This window comes from Periplaneta americana, chromosome 14 (genome assembly GCF_040183065.1).
Source record: "Periplaneta americana isolate PAMFEO1 chromosome 14, P.americana_PAMFEO1_priV1, whole genome shotgun sequence".
NCBI classification, from domain to species: Eukaryota; Metazoa; Arthropoda; class Insecta; order Blattodea; family Blattidae; genus Periplaneta; species Periplaneta americana.
In genome coordinates, this window is record NC_091130.1 from 159,734,543 (window position 1) to 159,751,904 (window position 17,362).

At 36.4% G+C, this 17,362-nt stretch overlaps 1 protein-coding gene across 3 annotated transcripts in view; it reads left to right on the forward strand.

Annotated features, from left to right (window-relative positions):
* Nucleotides 1–17,362, forward strand: part of LOC138713943 (ATP-binding cassette subfamily G member 4-like) — a 64,300-nt gene that overhangs the window by 15,069 nt on the left and 31,869 nt on the right. For all 3 annotated transcript variants that reach the window (XM_069846497.1, XM_069846498.1, XM_069846496.1), the window contains exons 2-4: nt 8,761–8,872; nt 15,061–15,184; nt 16,589–16,778. In XM_069846497.1, the coding sequence (XP_069702598.1) occupies nt 8,797–8,872; nt 15,061–15,184; nt 16,589–16,778 (390 nt within the window). In that variant the 5' untranslated portion in view covers nt 8,761–8,796. The remainder of the gene's footprint in view (nt 1–8,760; nt 8,873–15,060; nt 15,185–16,588; nt 16,779–17,362) is intronic.

Sequence of the window (17,362 nt, forward strand, 5' to 3'; positions counted from 1 at the left end):
GACTATTTTCAAAAAACTACAAATAATGCCCATGGCTTGTCAGTATATATTTTCATTAATAATCTTCCTCGTATGTAATCGTGAAAACTTTGTAACTAATTCAACAGTTCATATCATAAACACACGTCGAAAAATGACTTTCATACTCCATCGGCAAGTCTATCGTGCTATCAGAAAGGAGTGCGTTATATGGCAGTAAAAATTTTTAAATAGCCTCCCTATCGATATAAAAAATGAAACTCAAAACATAAGATTATTTAGGGCCAAATTAAAGAAGTACCTAATTTCTCACGCCTTCTATTCTGTAGGTGAATTCATGACATTCAATAACGCTTCATGAAATTGATACTAAAACTTTGTGTTGTACTAGTAGACTATATTGTAAATCTCGTCTGTATATATTTCATCTAGACTGTGACTATAAATTAAGACTTTATAACAGCATTAAGTTTTTTGACTTGTTCTATATTCTAGCTGAATGTTAATAAATACAATACAATACAAAGACATGAAGATACAATCAATTAGATTAAAAGTACTACTTGGGTAGGCCCACGAAACTATATTACATAAAACTGCTATGACAACCCCAGATTTATTACTGATTTTGGCTACTAGCTTTATTACAGTCCTTGCGAGCGAATTTATGGATGTACACACTGCAATGAGATCGAAGTAATTCCAGTACTATGATAGCTAGCGGTGCACCATAAGCCGTTGTACACCTTGGCAACAAGCTGTGTGATGTTCCAGAGAATTATTTACTTGTAGGTCTACTTATTTCCAAAACATAGAGAGTTTACTTAATGAGAAACGAGTACAAATTAATGTATTCAAATTGCAATTAAATCAATTAAACATTTTGGTCCCGCTGTTTGCTGCAGCCATACGCCTAGCCTAAACCTTCATAAAATAGCAGATATGTGCTACTTTCACTGTTCCCGCAGAAATAAATAACCCCTGATTTATTACCTGTATGTGATTGCTCGCTTCAACGGTTAGCAGAAATTCAAGAAGACGTATTGGACTCAAAACTTATATAAAGTGTGAGTGTGTAGTTTTAGGGCGGCCGGGTAGCTCAGTTGGTACAGCAGCTGGCTGCGGACTGGAAGATCCGGGGTTCGATCTCGAGTCGTGACGGGATTTTTCTCGTTGCCAAACTTCCAGAACGGCCCCGAGGTTCACTCAGCCTCCTATAAAATTGAGTACCGGATCTTTCCCGGGGGTAAAAGGCTGTCAAAGCGTGGTGCAGACTACACCACCTCATTCTAGTGCCGAGGTCATGGAAAGCATGGTGCTCTACCTCCATGCCCCCCAAGTGCCTTCATGGCATGTGACGGGGATACCTATAGGTGTGTCGTTTTAGTCCTGGACACACTGTACATAGTGATTGTACTTACTGCTGAACAATACCACGAAAGAAAGAATGTTATGTAAAACAAATCAATGATAGAATGGCGTTCACTGTCGCCATAACAACGCAGTAAGAACACATGGGAGGTCGAAGTGATATAGTTTACTATCAAGCTTTAGGTGTGAAGAAAGCGTAATTTTGAGGAGTTGTAATAGGTTTATCTGAAATTAATATGCAAATCAACAAATATGGCGGCGTTCATTATGCGATTTATCTTTTTGGGTAAGAATGAATTGGGATAAGCCCGGAACATTTTCTAATTCAGTTCACTAAATGTGACAATGATTTCTGGAGATATATGTTCCTTTTTTAAATATAAAGCAAACTGGAAGTAAACGTATTAGTAATAGAGAATCTGCTAATGGGCTATTCCATATGAAATCGATCGGTAAAAAACCTCGCATTTTTTATACTCTAATTTTTTCCCTGTTTATACAAGGTGCTGAGGAGAGTGCATTTTCAAAAATATACTATCGAAAGTCAAACGGTTTTCGTACTATTGAGCGACAAATTTAGCGTATTTTATAAAAACAAGCCTCTTTCAGCGCTCAGAACTCTGGAACCATTTACTGCAGAACATTGAACTGGAGCTCATTTTGAAGCTGACATTTGGTAGGTTATGTTAAGAAGTAATCCTTATTTTTATTGTATACAGAGATACAGATAATCTGATTTTACTTACTTTTAGGCTTTTTGCCAATTTGTAAAAATGTAAAAAATATTGAGAAAAAACCTTGCATTATTAAGAGGGATTCGGCATTGTTTGCTTATTGGCTCGGCAATAAGTTTCGAGGGTATTAAATAAATTATATTCACACACCTAGACTTGAATGGCGCAATACCGCACGAATTGGCCGAGAGATGAAGATAAGCGAGCGTTGGGCGTCATTTTACTCCTGTGTTTATGGAAACTTGTGATAAAGCTACCCAGCTATGCGCTAATAGACGAAACATCACGTTTTTATGTCTCCTGGCCTTGCTTGCCTCGGCTAGCTCCCGCCTCACAGTCAGCTGGTTAGTTCACGCGCGTACTATTTATTTTGTTTATTTGATATTTGCAATACTTTCTTATTAACGTTGCACCAGTAAAAAATATGTGTTTATTTGTACTTTCAATGCGGAATATAACCATATATTTTTAAAATATTTTTTCGTTGGCAAAGGCTTCTTAATGAAGAAAAATCTAAATTTCTCCATAAAAAGTAAGAAAAACTGTTTTCATGTCAATATAAACTTTAACTTCTCAACATCAAAATAAACCATGATTTTGATCACTGGGTGCAAGGGTTTCGGAGCCACAACAGTTTAAAGTTGCTAATTTTATAAAAATACGATGAATTTAAATATTATTAATTTAAACACTATGAAGTTCTGATGCCTCAAACTTTGCACAAGGCATTGTATCACAGTTGTCAACGGACAGAAAAAGTTTCATTGTATTTAAAAATGTCTCTATATTTCGATCGATTTGAGATGGAATAGCCCGTATGTATTTGTCTTTGTGGGCGCATTCGTATACGTGTGTACTCATGAATTAGCTTATGTTATCGTCCTACAGTGCCCCCCAGCAAGATATCTCCGCTCTGATCGTACCCGCCGGATAATCAGTATTGTTTCATACTCCGCACTTCTCGGAACGGCTGGACGCGACGGCTTGTGGACTTAAACAATTATCGACGCCAAGCGAACTGACACGTAATCCTATTTATACAATCAGTGACGTAATTAGAGACTGTGCTATGCAATACGTATCAGTTAATTGCAGGCTATTTGCACTGCCTATTTGATGTACTACGATCTTTGCATGATGACAACAGCAACCTCACGACTTGACATGGTCCACACCTGTGGAGTAACGGTCAACGCGTCTGGCTGCGAAACCAGGTGGCCCGGGTTCGAATCCCGGTCGGGGCAAGTTACCTGGTTGAGGCTTTTTCCGGGGTTTTCCCTCAACCCAATACGAGCAAATGCTGGGTAACTTTCGGTGCTGGACCACGGACTCATTTCACCGGCATTATCACCTTCATTTCATTCAGACGCTAAATAACCTGAGATGTTGATACAGCGTCGTAAAATAACCCAATTAAAAAAAACGACTCCACATGTGTGGTTGAGTCCATTTTCCCGATACTGCTTCAGAGTTTCGATACTCATTACTAGAAAAGGTGGATTTTCGCAATACGAAATGTGCTCTAACGCTGTGAAAATAAGTAATTTTTATGTTTAAAAGCTTATTAAGTATATTATTGTAGCTATTTTAATCTGCAATGAAATGCGAAATTTAGTGAAAAAATGCGAAATAGGAGCAAATCACATTTCATGAGATTTTTTGTTTGTTTTGTTTTTGTAAAAAAAAATCAATCTATCTATTGGTCCCGTCACATACAGGTTCTTACATCTGTTCAAATAGTTTGGACACCCCTCCATGTTAGTTTTTACAGGATGAATAGCAAAGGAATGTGACCTACCCCACACACTCTGTGCTGTAATTACGAGTGTTCACTAATCTAGCGGTAGAATAATTGGCTGCCTATGCGATCTCTTTAGGTCCCAGGTTCATTCAAAACAAGTTGTATGCGTAAAGGCTCATTCACAATGAAAATTAAACATAACGTAAGCGTTAACTTAAGAATATAAACGTTACGGTAAAATCAAGAAGTCATACCATCATTCACGATGGGAACATAAACATAACAGCAAACATACTTGGTAACCATGGAAACATAACAACGACGCCATTTCCTCATATTCTGTCGTATACTTCAGCGCTCCACGATTGTGTTCTGTTTGCAAATCACGTAAGCATAAGCATGAAAGTTTGGAGTTTGCAGACTTTCATGTTAACGTCTTACGGTAATGTTTATGTCAATGCTTATGTGAATCATTGTGAATGACCATTTGGTAGCCTGGGCGCAAACTTCTGTGTTTATGTTACGGTTATGTTTAATTTTCATTGTGAATGGGCCTTAACAAAATGGATCGGGATAAAATCACTCCATATCTTTTAGCATGTTTCACAATTTCACTGTAATTTTACTTATTTATTATTTTCAAGAATTTTATCTGGAAAATCTACAATGTGAGGAAAATTTTACAAGTATTAAGTAATGACGGTGACGACATGTAGCCTACACTGATAGTGAACATTTATCATTACTCATTTTTCCTTTAATATAATGCATATTATTACTTTTAGTTCTCAGGGCTGCTTCACATTAGTTCCTGAACTTCACTGGTACAGCAGTGACGCAGCCTGAGTTTAGTTCTAGGGAGGGATTTTGAAAGCGTCTTCAAAAACTGACTATAATACGCAAGGATAAGAAACACGCTATTTCTTCTTTCGCAACGCAAGGGCTGCACAAACAAGCGCAACTATAACAGACCTCGTATCCTTGAGTATTATAGTAATTAAAAACGTCATAAAACATGAAAGTATGTGATACTCGAGTTTTGTATTTTGCGCGGCCAGGTAGCGAAAAAGGAGCCATACGGTAGACTAAATGAGCTTGCCATGGTGGCGATAATACTAGTTTGTGCGAGATCGTGCGTATTTGCTTGGTTTCCGCACAAAACCAATCCGCGGAAAGTCTAAAATTCCACATTCAGTATTCCCAACCTAACACACATAACAATTTCCCTCTTCTTACCGCTTAATTGACGTATTGATTTTACTGCTTTAGGCTTTTAACATATTATTTTTAGAGATGTTCAATATAGTAATAATTATAAACTGGAAACTTACCACTGCAATTTCACCTAAATTGCACTGTTAATTATTGTTTTTAAATATTTGCAAAAATTAAGTAAACTCTACAACTCCACTAAAGTTACTGCATTCGTGATGCAAGTAACATTAAGGAAGCCGTGAAAAAATCAACAAGATTCCAGACTCATCATAGACTGGGGGAAAAAAAAGACAGACGTATATCACGGCCTGCTGGAGTATAGTAAACACAAAAAACATTTTAAAGCAACAATGTTGAAGATAGATATTTTTGTTTTGCAAATTTGCCGTCATTGGACAGAAACCAAGATGGAGATTTCATTGCAACTAATTAGAAATTCCTCTTTCAGGTATGTACTAAACGATCTTCGCACAAAATTATGTACGATACACGAGCGGTATGTTTTCTTTCGATTCTCGGAAATTAAAAAAGCTCAACTACGTTTCGCTTTTTCAAACTTTTCCTCGAACATGAAAACTTCAACATACCGCTCTTGTAACGCATGTTACTATTTCTTCATAGATAACATATGGCTTGATTTGTCAGAATTTGTCATTATAAAGCCAGGCTACAATAAATTCTACGGAAACCGTGCAAATCTCTCTCTTCGGTAGAGAATGCTTTACCAGCGTGTTCATAACGCGTGCGTCCGCTTCATTTGTAATGTTCGATACTACGATCATATCTCACCTTCTTTCGAGAAGTTATCATGGCTTAGGTTACATGAGAGGAGAAATCTGCACTCACTTTCTCTCCTATATCGAATTGTGCACACTTCATCCCCCTATTATTTATTCGCTCGTTTTCATACTCTCTCTCGCTATCATAATATTAATACTCGATCACAACGCGATAACACGCTAGAAATTCCACTTCACACATCATCTCTGTATTCCTCATCTTTCACTGTTGCTACCTCTCGTCACTGGAACTCTCTGCCGCCTGAAGTCAAGGACTGCCGAACATTGAAATCTTTCAAATCCAAGTTAGAAAATTATCTTATGACGAGTTGCCAAACTAACTTACTATTATGACAAGTGTTGTATTGCATGTTTCCACGTATTCACATTTTTTATGTTCTAGTGATATTTAACTGATTTTATATTTTTGTTTTCATATTTTCCGATAATGGTATATCTATAATGTGATAAGTTGAGCTATATATAATCATAATTTTCCTTACTGTGTGTACTTAAAATTCATTGTATGCTTTGCACTACGCTATATTATTATTATTATTATTATTATTATTATTATTATTATTATTATTATCATTATTATTATTATCATTATTAGTATTATTATTATTATTATTATCAATAATTATCTTATTTTTTTATACTTTGTATGTCTCATTTATTTTGACCTGCTGTTCACATTTTATTATGCTTTTTCCTTTCTTTCTGTATGCTATATATTATGTCTGATTTCTACTTGCTTGTTGTTTACATTTTATTATTATTATCTTATTCAGTTTTGTGTGTAAAATTGTAGTGTACTTTGTAAATTTGTAGTGTTTTTGTAACGCAGTTTTACTCCTGGTTGAGTGTTAGAGAAGGCCGTATAGTCTTTCCTCTGCCAGGTTAAATAAATCATTATTATTATTATTATTATTATTATTATTATTATTATTATTATTATTACTGTGAATCTCGCGAGGCCAGATGCTTCAGTGTTAAATGGTGGAAAAGACAACACGTTTCCATGGATAAATATATTTTCATATTATATTTATATTTATCCATGACGGTTTTATGAAACACGGAACTACGATGGATAGACCACACGACCCCATAAACTTCCACATAATAGAGGTTTAATCCATGGCAGGAAGAAAGAAGGAAAACAAAAAGTATCGTAGAAGTATCTATCACTGTCGATGCTGATCAGATCGCCGCACCGTCGTATTGTCTTGCTAGTCTCCGTCCGTTGACCCTTGTAGGCGTTTTGCATCACGACTAATGCCATGAGCAATGTACCTGGATATGAGCGTGAGACGGAGACCGGGTGCATCTGACAGACGATGACGTCAACAAATATATAGCTACTGTCTATTTCTCTGAAGTTTCCTTACCCATCATCGCTAATGCTGAAGGCATCATTCCATAATCAAATGTCAGGCTAAGTGGCCTATACAGGATCATGGTTCAATACAGGTAGCAGAAAAATATACGAATGAAGCAATGTTTCCATAAAATAAAAACGCGTAGTTTCCATAATAATGTATTTCGATGACCTCAAATTAATTTGAATACCCCCCAGAAAAATAAGCAATTTAATGATAAATAATTGATTAAATGGCAATCGTGTTAATTGTTTAAGCATGTGCGGCTTACAGCTGTTTCGGTGCTTCTTCACACCATCCTCAGAGCCTACTAGATCTCGGCGTCATCTCGAACTTCGCTGCCTGTTGTGTCGGTGCGTTCGATTGTTGAAATGTGTTGAAATGTGGTGTCAAATAGTGTGTGTTCTGAAATTGATCTGTGTGTTGAGAATTTGATCAGGGTGTGTTTTAGTGTGTCTGTATATTTCATATTGTTCTAGTGTGTTGAGTTTTTGGTTTTTGGGTTGTATGTGTAGGATTTCCATGTCCGTATTTATGTTATTGTATGTGTGGTTAGCATTAGTTATGTGTTCGGCATGTAGATGTATTGTGTCCTCTGGTTATTGCTTTAATGTGTTCTTTGTATCGAGTTGGAATGATCTGCCTGTCTGTCCAATGTAGAAACTGTCGCAACTATTGCATGTGAGTTTGTATACGCCTGTGTGGTTGTATTTATTTGTTTGTGTGTTGAGATGTCTTTGTAGTGTGTTTTCTGTTCTGTATGCTGTGTTGTATTTCTGTTTTCTGAATGAGTAAGAGTAACAATTAACACGAGTAAGATCGCCATTTAATCAATTATTTATATTCAAGTGTTAAAAGTATTGCACGAAATATTCAACATGGATTAATGATAAAAGCAAAAGCCTCTTTCATGAGTTTCAGACCAAATATATTAACTTATATCGGCATTGCACACAATATTATTGTCGTAACTGTGACTTAAGTACAACTCTGTCTATCCTGCAAGACAACTCCTTTATTGAAATGATAACCGCTTGAAGACTTGCCTCCGCTTTAGACTGACATTTGCAGCATATTACACGTCATACTGCTATCGTCCCTGAGGCCAGATTTCACTTACAAAAAAAAAAAACGATTTACTCGTGTGACACGAGAGAGAGACACGATTTAACCAAGTCATCTCCTAAGAGCTTAAGCTTGCAGAGTGTGCAATGGCACATTCATACAGACCTACCATATCTGTCGAAAGAAGAGGATGTCTCCTGGCAAAACAGGGGGTGTTCAGCTAAAAATTGGCTCTGATTTTCTTGACTCAGTTTCTTACATGGAGCTGAACTTTCGCTTGCCGGCAAGATATTTATATCCTTTGTATAAATATCATGCATCATCATCATAACATCTCCTTCCGCAGATTCTGAATTTAGCAGCTTATTATTCTCGTTATTTCAGACCTGCTATATTCTGTAACCTTTACTTGTCCAATGCATTCATAGACTGTGATTGTGTATTCTCTGATTAATGAAATGTGTAGACTTGAACGGTCCATTCTTTTCCAGATGCACACCAGTCGCTAGCCAAAGGAGTCTGAAGCCATGGAGGAAGGAGCCCCCCAGCAGACGGTGGACATCGAGTTCAGGGACCTGCGCTACATGGGGGACCAGGCCAGAGGTAACAACCAACCCCAGATCACATACAGATTGCTCATTCCTATGTTAAAATCGGCAGCACTTTGAAGAGAACAACCGCCAGGATCGCCACCCGTCCGCCGTAAACGAACACGAGATGGCAATACAGTCGCTAATGCAATTCAAATGGGAGTTATGACGTGACTCCTTATGTAACAACTAGATGGCAGCATAGTAAACCTGACAAAAGTTGTTACCGTCAAAGCCTATAACCCCGAGCAATCTGGGTATATATGATCTAGGCAACCAACTCATCTCGACCTGATGTTTGTTTGTTTGTTTGTTTGTTTGGTTTGAACCTCACAAATCACACTAATAAGGCATCACTCATCAGGCAACTAAGCAGGAGATAATGGGGTAGGGTGGCCAGTTCCTTTCCCCCTCCATTGCATACATCGCCGACTAGCTACATATTACACTAATCAGACTTCAGATGCATACAAACAATTGTTCTTCCTCTGACACATATCGTCAAGTGAGATGTACTGCCTGATAATTAGACATCGGATTTTTAGGCACTAAAAATTGCAGTTTTAGGCGCCTAAAATAAGCTCAAAATTTGTAAAATTAGGCTCTATTTTAATGAAAATAGGCATTTTAGGCACATCAAGGTATCATACTTATTTCTTTCACTGAAATTTTTAGTTATACACTAAAATACGCACAAAAAAGTATGTTTAAACATTAAAAAAGAATACTATATTATATTTATAAACAGAGCTGCACAAATTTAATATATTGAAACTAATGAAATAATGATTATTGATATCAAGATTACTCATTTTAAGTTATTGAAATTCAGTTCCATGCTCAGACTTTATTATAATTATCTGCACAGTACACCACCAGAATTTTTTCTAAATTCTCCACAGTTAACCTTTGCCTTTTGTCACTGAGAATCATTTTGAAAGCAGAAAAACTTCTTTCAACCGAAACTGATGTGAGAGGCGCAAATTTTAAATTAGGTACAATAGAAACATCAATACTTACTGGAACATTTACACTTTCCCCCGATATCACTCTTGATACTTTTTCCAACAATGAAAATCCTACATTCTTATTTAATACGTTGTCCCACTTATTTTTAACTTTTTTCCCAGTTTCGCCCAAAGCAGAATGTATGTTCACTTGAGCTTCCTTTACTATTGCTATTTGGCTACAAAGAGATTGTTTTTCACGTTCTAATTGTTCAATGCTTGCAGGTATGAAAGAAAAGTTTGATGTTATGTAGGCAATATCGTTTTTCACTCGTGAGTCATTCAGACAATCTTTCACTGCTTTCACACACGCTGCACTATCAGTTTCAGGTAATTTATCAGTAACTGTGACCACTTCTTTAAAATACTTAGAATAATACACCACTGACTGAATCCAGGTTCCCCATCGTGTAACAACCGGCTGAGGTGGGAGTGGGATATCTGGAAAGTTCTCTCTGAATATTGAAATCCTGGATGGGGCTTTACAAAAACATTTTTTTGTGTTAGAAATAAACGAATTGACAAGAGGAAATTCATTCCGGATTGTTTCAGAAACCCTGTGAAGGCCATGTGCTAGACAGGTTACATGCGTGAGGTTAGGATAAAATGTTTTAAGAAGTGGAGCTGCAGCAACCATGTATGAGGCAGCATCAGTACAAAACAACAGAACTTTAGAATCGTCTATATTACCTGAGTATAAAGACTGTAGGCCTTTATTTACAAAATAAGCAATGGCTTGGCTATTCACTTTCGAAAGTTCCTTAACACATACGAGGTGTGGAATCGAAGGTCCATCAGGACTAAGTTTTCCTACTACCATATTTGCTATATACCTATTCATAGGATCTGAGGTTTCATCCACAGAGACCCATATGTAAGAATCACCTATATCCTCCCGAATGGAAGCTAAAGTTTCATTGTATATTCTGTCTAAGTAATTTTTTGTTAGGGTCGACTCAGATGGGATATTTTGTTTGCAGTATTTTTGTAAAAACTGTCTTAAAACCGGATTTTCAATTGCATTCCAGGGAATGTTAGCAGCAACAAACGCTCTGGTTAAATCAGCATAGAAATTGCTGCTGAGATTGGATGAAGTAGGCTGTGTTAGTAAAGTTTGTTGCAGTTGATTTTTCTGCTGAGTTTTAGCCTTATAAGCCGCTCCTTGCACATGCTTTAGGTGGCACTTCTTTTCTTGCGAAATCTAAAAATGTAAAGTAAACTGAATTAAAATAAAATCCTAATTGTTGTATTGCCGTATTTCTATCACAAAGTTAGTGGGTTCGAACAATCAAAATTTTAATGACCTGCAAATACTTTAACTATCGGAATTTAAAAGGTTAAAGTGTAGTGGTCTTAAAAAGAATTATACCTCAGGATAGCTCAGTCAATGTATAAATATTATAGGTCTACTCATTAAAATTAATAGAATTTATATATTTCAACTATTGTTACATACCTGTTTGCTACAAATCTTGCAGAATATTATTTTTCCATCATAAGTGAATTCTGAATATTCTGTTAGCCATTGCCGGATGAATGTAGATTTTGCACTTATATTTTTCGGCATTATCGCGTTAAACTTCACAGGAAAACGTCCTACCGCTCAAAATTTCTCAACACAAATAAGGTGAGGGAAAGAGCAACTGTTAACGAGCATTCAAATGAACCGTTGTTATTGAGATTCAATTGGACAAAAATACAAAGTTCCACTTATTGTTGCATTTCCTGGTAGTGTTAACACTAGGAGGGCCATTCTTTTAAATATTTTGTAACGGTTTACCCTACTAATTCGCAGTTTTACGACTTTTCATAAATATTTCAAAAACACTCTTTCTCAAAAAATTGTGATTTTATGACACTCTGAAGGGCAGTACAGCTAATCGGTTTCAGACCGAAAACAGTCATTTTTATAGTATAGTATATCTCTGAATCGGTAGCAGCACATGTTGTTATTGTTGCCTGCTTCAAAACTAAGGTTGGTTGTTTGTCGGCATTTATGCCTCCAAACATGTTAAATTCGGTGAAATCTATTGCGAGTGTCGTGAGATTCAAAACATTTTGTTTCCTTTATCAATGGTTTCATGGCCGGTGTGAAGCAAACTTTCCACTTTTTAAATGCCTTAAATTTCGCAGTGAATGCATGTATAAATTATAAAAAGTAAGAGTAAAATGCGAAACTTTACAGTGAGTTAGGCATTTTTAGGCGAATATTAACAAATTAGGCTCTAGTAACCGTTTTAGGGCATTTTAGGGCACTATAAAACTCTTTGAATAACTTTCAATTTCCATGAAACACAAATATTAATAATTATTTTTACTTTTCTCCTAAAGAAACAAAATAGGCATTTGCCCTAGAATCCGATGTCTGCGTACTGTACATAGAAGGGGTGTTGAACGACGTTGCACAATGTAATGTTAACTATGTAACTGCATTATACAAATTGACAAAATATGGTCAAATCATTGAAATCATATATGACTTGAAGGGAAAAAAAAGAAATACTAAATTAATTCCAGATAACAGAATTTGAAGAATGTATTGCAAAATATCAAATAATTTATAGAAGGACACACACGTTTCTGACTACAAATAGCGGCAACTTCCACCTCATAAGCCGGGCTAGCCAAGCATAACATCCCACAGCTGCGCAGTCCAGGCATCGTGTTGAGATGCCATTTTTTTTTAGAAAAGCTTGCTGACCATTTGTTGTTCTAATTACTTCTTTGCTCAACATTCCTTTTAGTCTAATCTAACACTTTAATATTATATATTTATATAATAATTTTAATTATAATTATATAATTATTTGAAAAATGTATTGCAAAATTATAATAATATAATAGTACATTATGCAACGAGCCTATAATGGTAGTAATTAAGACGAGAGTATGTTTATGAAACGAGCGCAAGCTAGTTTTATAATTTTCATACGAGCGTCTTAATTACCATTATAGGCAAGTTTCATACGACTTTTTATGCTCGACCATATTTCTAACTTGAAATTATTCATAAGTATTCATGTTATTCTTATCTGACTGAGGAGCGGAACTGACCTTGTGCAATACCTCGTAAATTGTGAAATGTGCGCAGACGCGAAAGTATTGATTTTTTCCGAGAAACAGATGTCGACATTGACCTTGACATTGAAAAAGAGATTACAAATTGAATTTATTTGAATATTATTTACAATTAACGCTGATTATTATAGTAACAGAACTGACTTTATTTCAAATATAGATGATTTATTGATTTATTGTTGTCTTTCGATTGCATATCCGAGAATAATCGATACTTGCGCATTCATATTGTTACAATGGTATTTTCTGATTGGTGGAACACCTGAACTTTAATGAATAGGTGTACTTTAATGAGGTCCATTAAAGGGCTGCTACCAGGTGTATAATTACTACATTTCGGCATGGTCGAGCATAAATATATTAATATATGTATTATTTATTTTTTTAACGTTATTTATTTGCTGAAATTCCGTTTAGAATGGAAAACTAAGACATTAGGATTGGAAAAAAGAATTTGCAGCTAAAATATACAGAGTAGTAAACCATGAACCGCCTTGTAAACAACTGCCAACAACGTAAACACTTTTATCTATATTAATATATTATGCACAATCTATAAAGAACGCCTCTTCCCAAACTTCCACATTGCTCCAGATTCGGTTGTCATCAAACTGTATTACTAGAGATTTTGTCTTTTCCTTATTTTGTGACAATGATGGTGGGTTTCAAGGATGTATTTATTGGTTCTTTAACCCTTAACGGTCCGTTAACGTTACTGCTCCGTTAAAGTGTCTTCTAACTTGCCGCTGTAATTTCGCTCACTTCAAAAGTTGACGCTATGTTTGTAAACTGCAAATGGGCCACCGACCTCCGAAGGTAAGGGAAGTAAAGCTCGGGTTCTTTTATTTCAAGGGTAGTAAACAAATTAGCATTTGAACGCAAGAGATGAAACGAATTACATTGTATTGTATATTAACGAAAAAAAAAAATTACTAGTACAGGCGGTGTCAGATAAAGAGCGTATGTTAGGAGATGTGACTGTATTTGCATTAGGTTTAAGTTAAATCTATTGTCAGACGTATAACTTTCTGGTGGACATTTGTTAGGGCCTACAAGAACTTGAAGATATGGGCCTTTTGTATGTATTGTATGTATATATTTATTCACACTGCAATGGGTATATACCCGGTGGCAGTGGTAACTAATTACACTCAATAATGACAATAATAAACACAATTAACAAAAAATACAATTAATAATAACACTAATAATTAATACTAACAATAATTAATAATAATAATAATAATAACAACAACAAGGAACATCTCCTAAATTAAATGAAGCACGTTCACTTAAAATAACATTTAAAGTAAATCTAATTTGTATCTTAAACCTAAGTGCGAACTAAAACCCACGAGTATGATATGTTCATATCTGCACAAGTACCTTTCAACACTACACTCATTTCGCTGTCAACTCACTCACTGCACTGGAACTACGACACATTTCACTGATTCTATCCTGATTTCACTAACACTTCAAAAACATTTCACTGTTCAAATACTTTGCACTGCCACTATAAACTATAAAGCTTCACTGACAGGAACACGTTTCACTGACACAACATAATTCTTCACTGGCACAACACTTCAATAACAAAATATCAATTACACCCTTTAAATACTGTGTATAATTACCTTCTATTAGTAAAGTCCTTAAGCCTATTTTTAAATACATTTTTGGTTGTTGGTAAAGCCTTTAGTAAGTCTGCAGGTAAAGTATTCCAGTCCCAGATAGTACGATTGAGAAAAGAAAACTTTCCAATGTCCGTCCTCTGTCTTCTTTCCCTCAATTTATATGAGTGGTCGTTCCTTGAAGAGTAATTTGGCGGCTGCAACCTATTTTTTATTTCTCTCCAGGCAGGCTCACCTCTGTATGTTTTGAACAGTGCGCATAATCGAATTCGCGTTCTCCTGTCCGTGAGTGTGTCCCATTTTAATGGTGAATTTTTCCGACAACACTTGAGAGCCCGTTTTTGAATCTTTTCCAGTGTCTTAATATGTTTTCTGTAAGACATGTTAAAACAGCTCTAGACTTACAATCAGCCACTGACGAAAGGGCGTGTGTGAAACTTCTTCAATAATTTGACATGTCAGTAACTCAATGTCTGTTCCAGCTAAGGAGAAGAAGCCGATCTTGCGAGGGATCAGCGGCCAGTTCCGCAGTGGCTACCTGACCGCCATACTCGGGCCCTCGGGCGCCGGCAAAACGTCCCTGCTGAATATTTTGTCAGGATTCAGGTAAGTGGACCGTTCTGAGTGAGGATTGTCGCATGTGATGTCATTGAAAGTGAGATAGCCTACAGTGCAGTTCGCTTACATCCCGGTAATAGCAAATAGTAGCGGACTCTGTTCGATTCCCATCAAGAAAGTTTAGGTTTTTCTTGCTTCCATAGTAATTGCATGTACTATATCTTGTATGCCTTAACCTTCGCTGATCAACATGGTCTTACTTACAAACGGCTTTTAAAGAATCCAGAGGTTCAGTGCCGCTCTCACATAAGCCAGCCATCGATCCCTATCCTGAGCAAAATTAATCCAGTCCCTACTATTCATTCATTCATTCATTCATTCATTCATTCATTCATTCATTCATTCATTTTATTCCATAGATCTTACAAGAGCAATGAAGCTTTAAGATGTGGAACAAGTCAAAATTTTACAATATTACAATTACAATTTTTACAAATTTTTATATTTTTACAGTTTAGTAATTTTCTACAATTTTTACAATTTTGTGCAATTTTTTACAATAATTTGGCGAGATGTAGTGAGATGAGGTGAGATCCGAGGATTCGCCAAAATATTACCCGGCATTTGCCTTTTGGTTGGGGAAGACCTCGGAAAAACCCAACCATGTAAACAAATCAAAGGGGGGTAATCTAATCAAAGGGGGTTGATGCCAAGGACTCGCCATAAACCACCTGGCTTCAGTCCCAAGGCTGTGGAAAGCCTCGGAAAAAACCAATATCCCACCTCCCTCAAATCCATTTAATATTATCCTCCCATCTACGTCTCGGACACCTTAAAGGTCTTTTCCCTCCGGTCTTACAGCCAACTATAAGTTATACATTTCTGGATTCGCCTATATATGCTACACACTCTACCCATCTCAAACGTCTGGATTTAATGTTCCTAATTTATATCAGGTGAAGAATATAATGCGTGAAGTTCTACGTTGTGTAACTTTCTCCATTCTCCTGTAACTTCATCCCTCTTAGCTCCAAATATTTTCCTAAGCACCTAATTCTCGAACACTCTTAACTTCTGTTTCTCTCTCAAAGTGAGGGTCCAAGTTTCACAACGATACAGAACAACCGAAAATATAACTGTTTTATAGATTCTAACTTTCAGATTTTTTGTCATGTGTTCAGATATAATGAACAATTTGTACTTATCGGCATTCAAATGGAAAGCTGTGGTAGCGCAGAATGTTGTGTTTGTCTCTTTACTATTCAATTTTTATGTTGAAGAAAGCTTGGTGACTCTTGGAAAATTATTTAAAAGATTTTCTGATAAAAATTCTTCAAGTATTTTGCTTATAGCACATCTTGGATAACGTACTGGATTTCTTAAAGTTATGGGCCAAATTATAAAGGAGGAAGAACAAGAGGTGACTGCCACGGTCACATTTCTGTGTCGTAGAAACAAAGGCGTGGCTGGATCCATACTGGTGAACGGCAAAGATCGGGTTGTGGACGAATTCAGGAACCAGTCCAGCTACATCACGCAGGAGTTCGACATGTTCCCCCAGCTGTCCACCAGGGAGACCCTGCTGTACGCCGCGGACTTCAAGCTGGGGCGAGGGGTCACGGAGCACCACAAGGCGGAGTTGGTGAGTTAGGGTCGCACCTCATATGCGTCAAGCCTTAGGGTTGCACGATTAGACTTGTGGATGCTATGGACGGGGGTTGGGATGAGAGGGTGGCAGAGGCCAGATCTGACACGTCATCAGCTCGAAGCACTATGGAGCGCGGACTACCTGCTCCTCTGTGCTCCGAAGCAGTGTGGTTCAGACACAGAAGTGGTTTCAGCAGTGTCGTATCGTAATTTGACACGTTTACAAAAATGACGCTGGCAGTACAAACTGATTTTTGCATATTATTATTATTATTATTATTATTATTATTATTATTATTATTATTATTATTATTATTATTATTATTATTATTGTCTATGCGGATGACTTGAATATGTTAGGAGAAAATCCACAAACGATTAGGGAAAACACGGGAATTTTACTGGAAGCAAGTAAACAGATAGGTTTGGAAGTAAATCCCGAAAAGACAAAGTATATGATTATGCATCGTGACGAGAATATTGTACGAAATGGAAATATAAAAATTGGAAATTTATCCTTTGAAGAGGCGGAGACGTTCAAATATCTGGGAGCAACAGTAACAAATATAAATGATACTC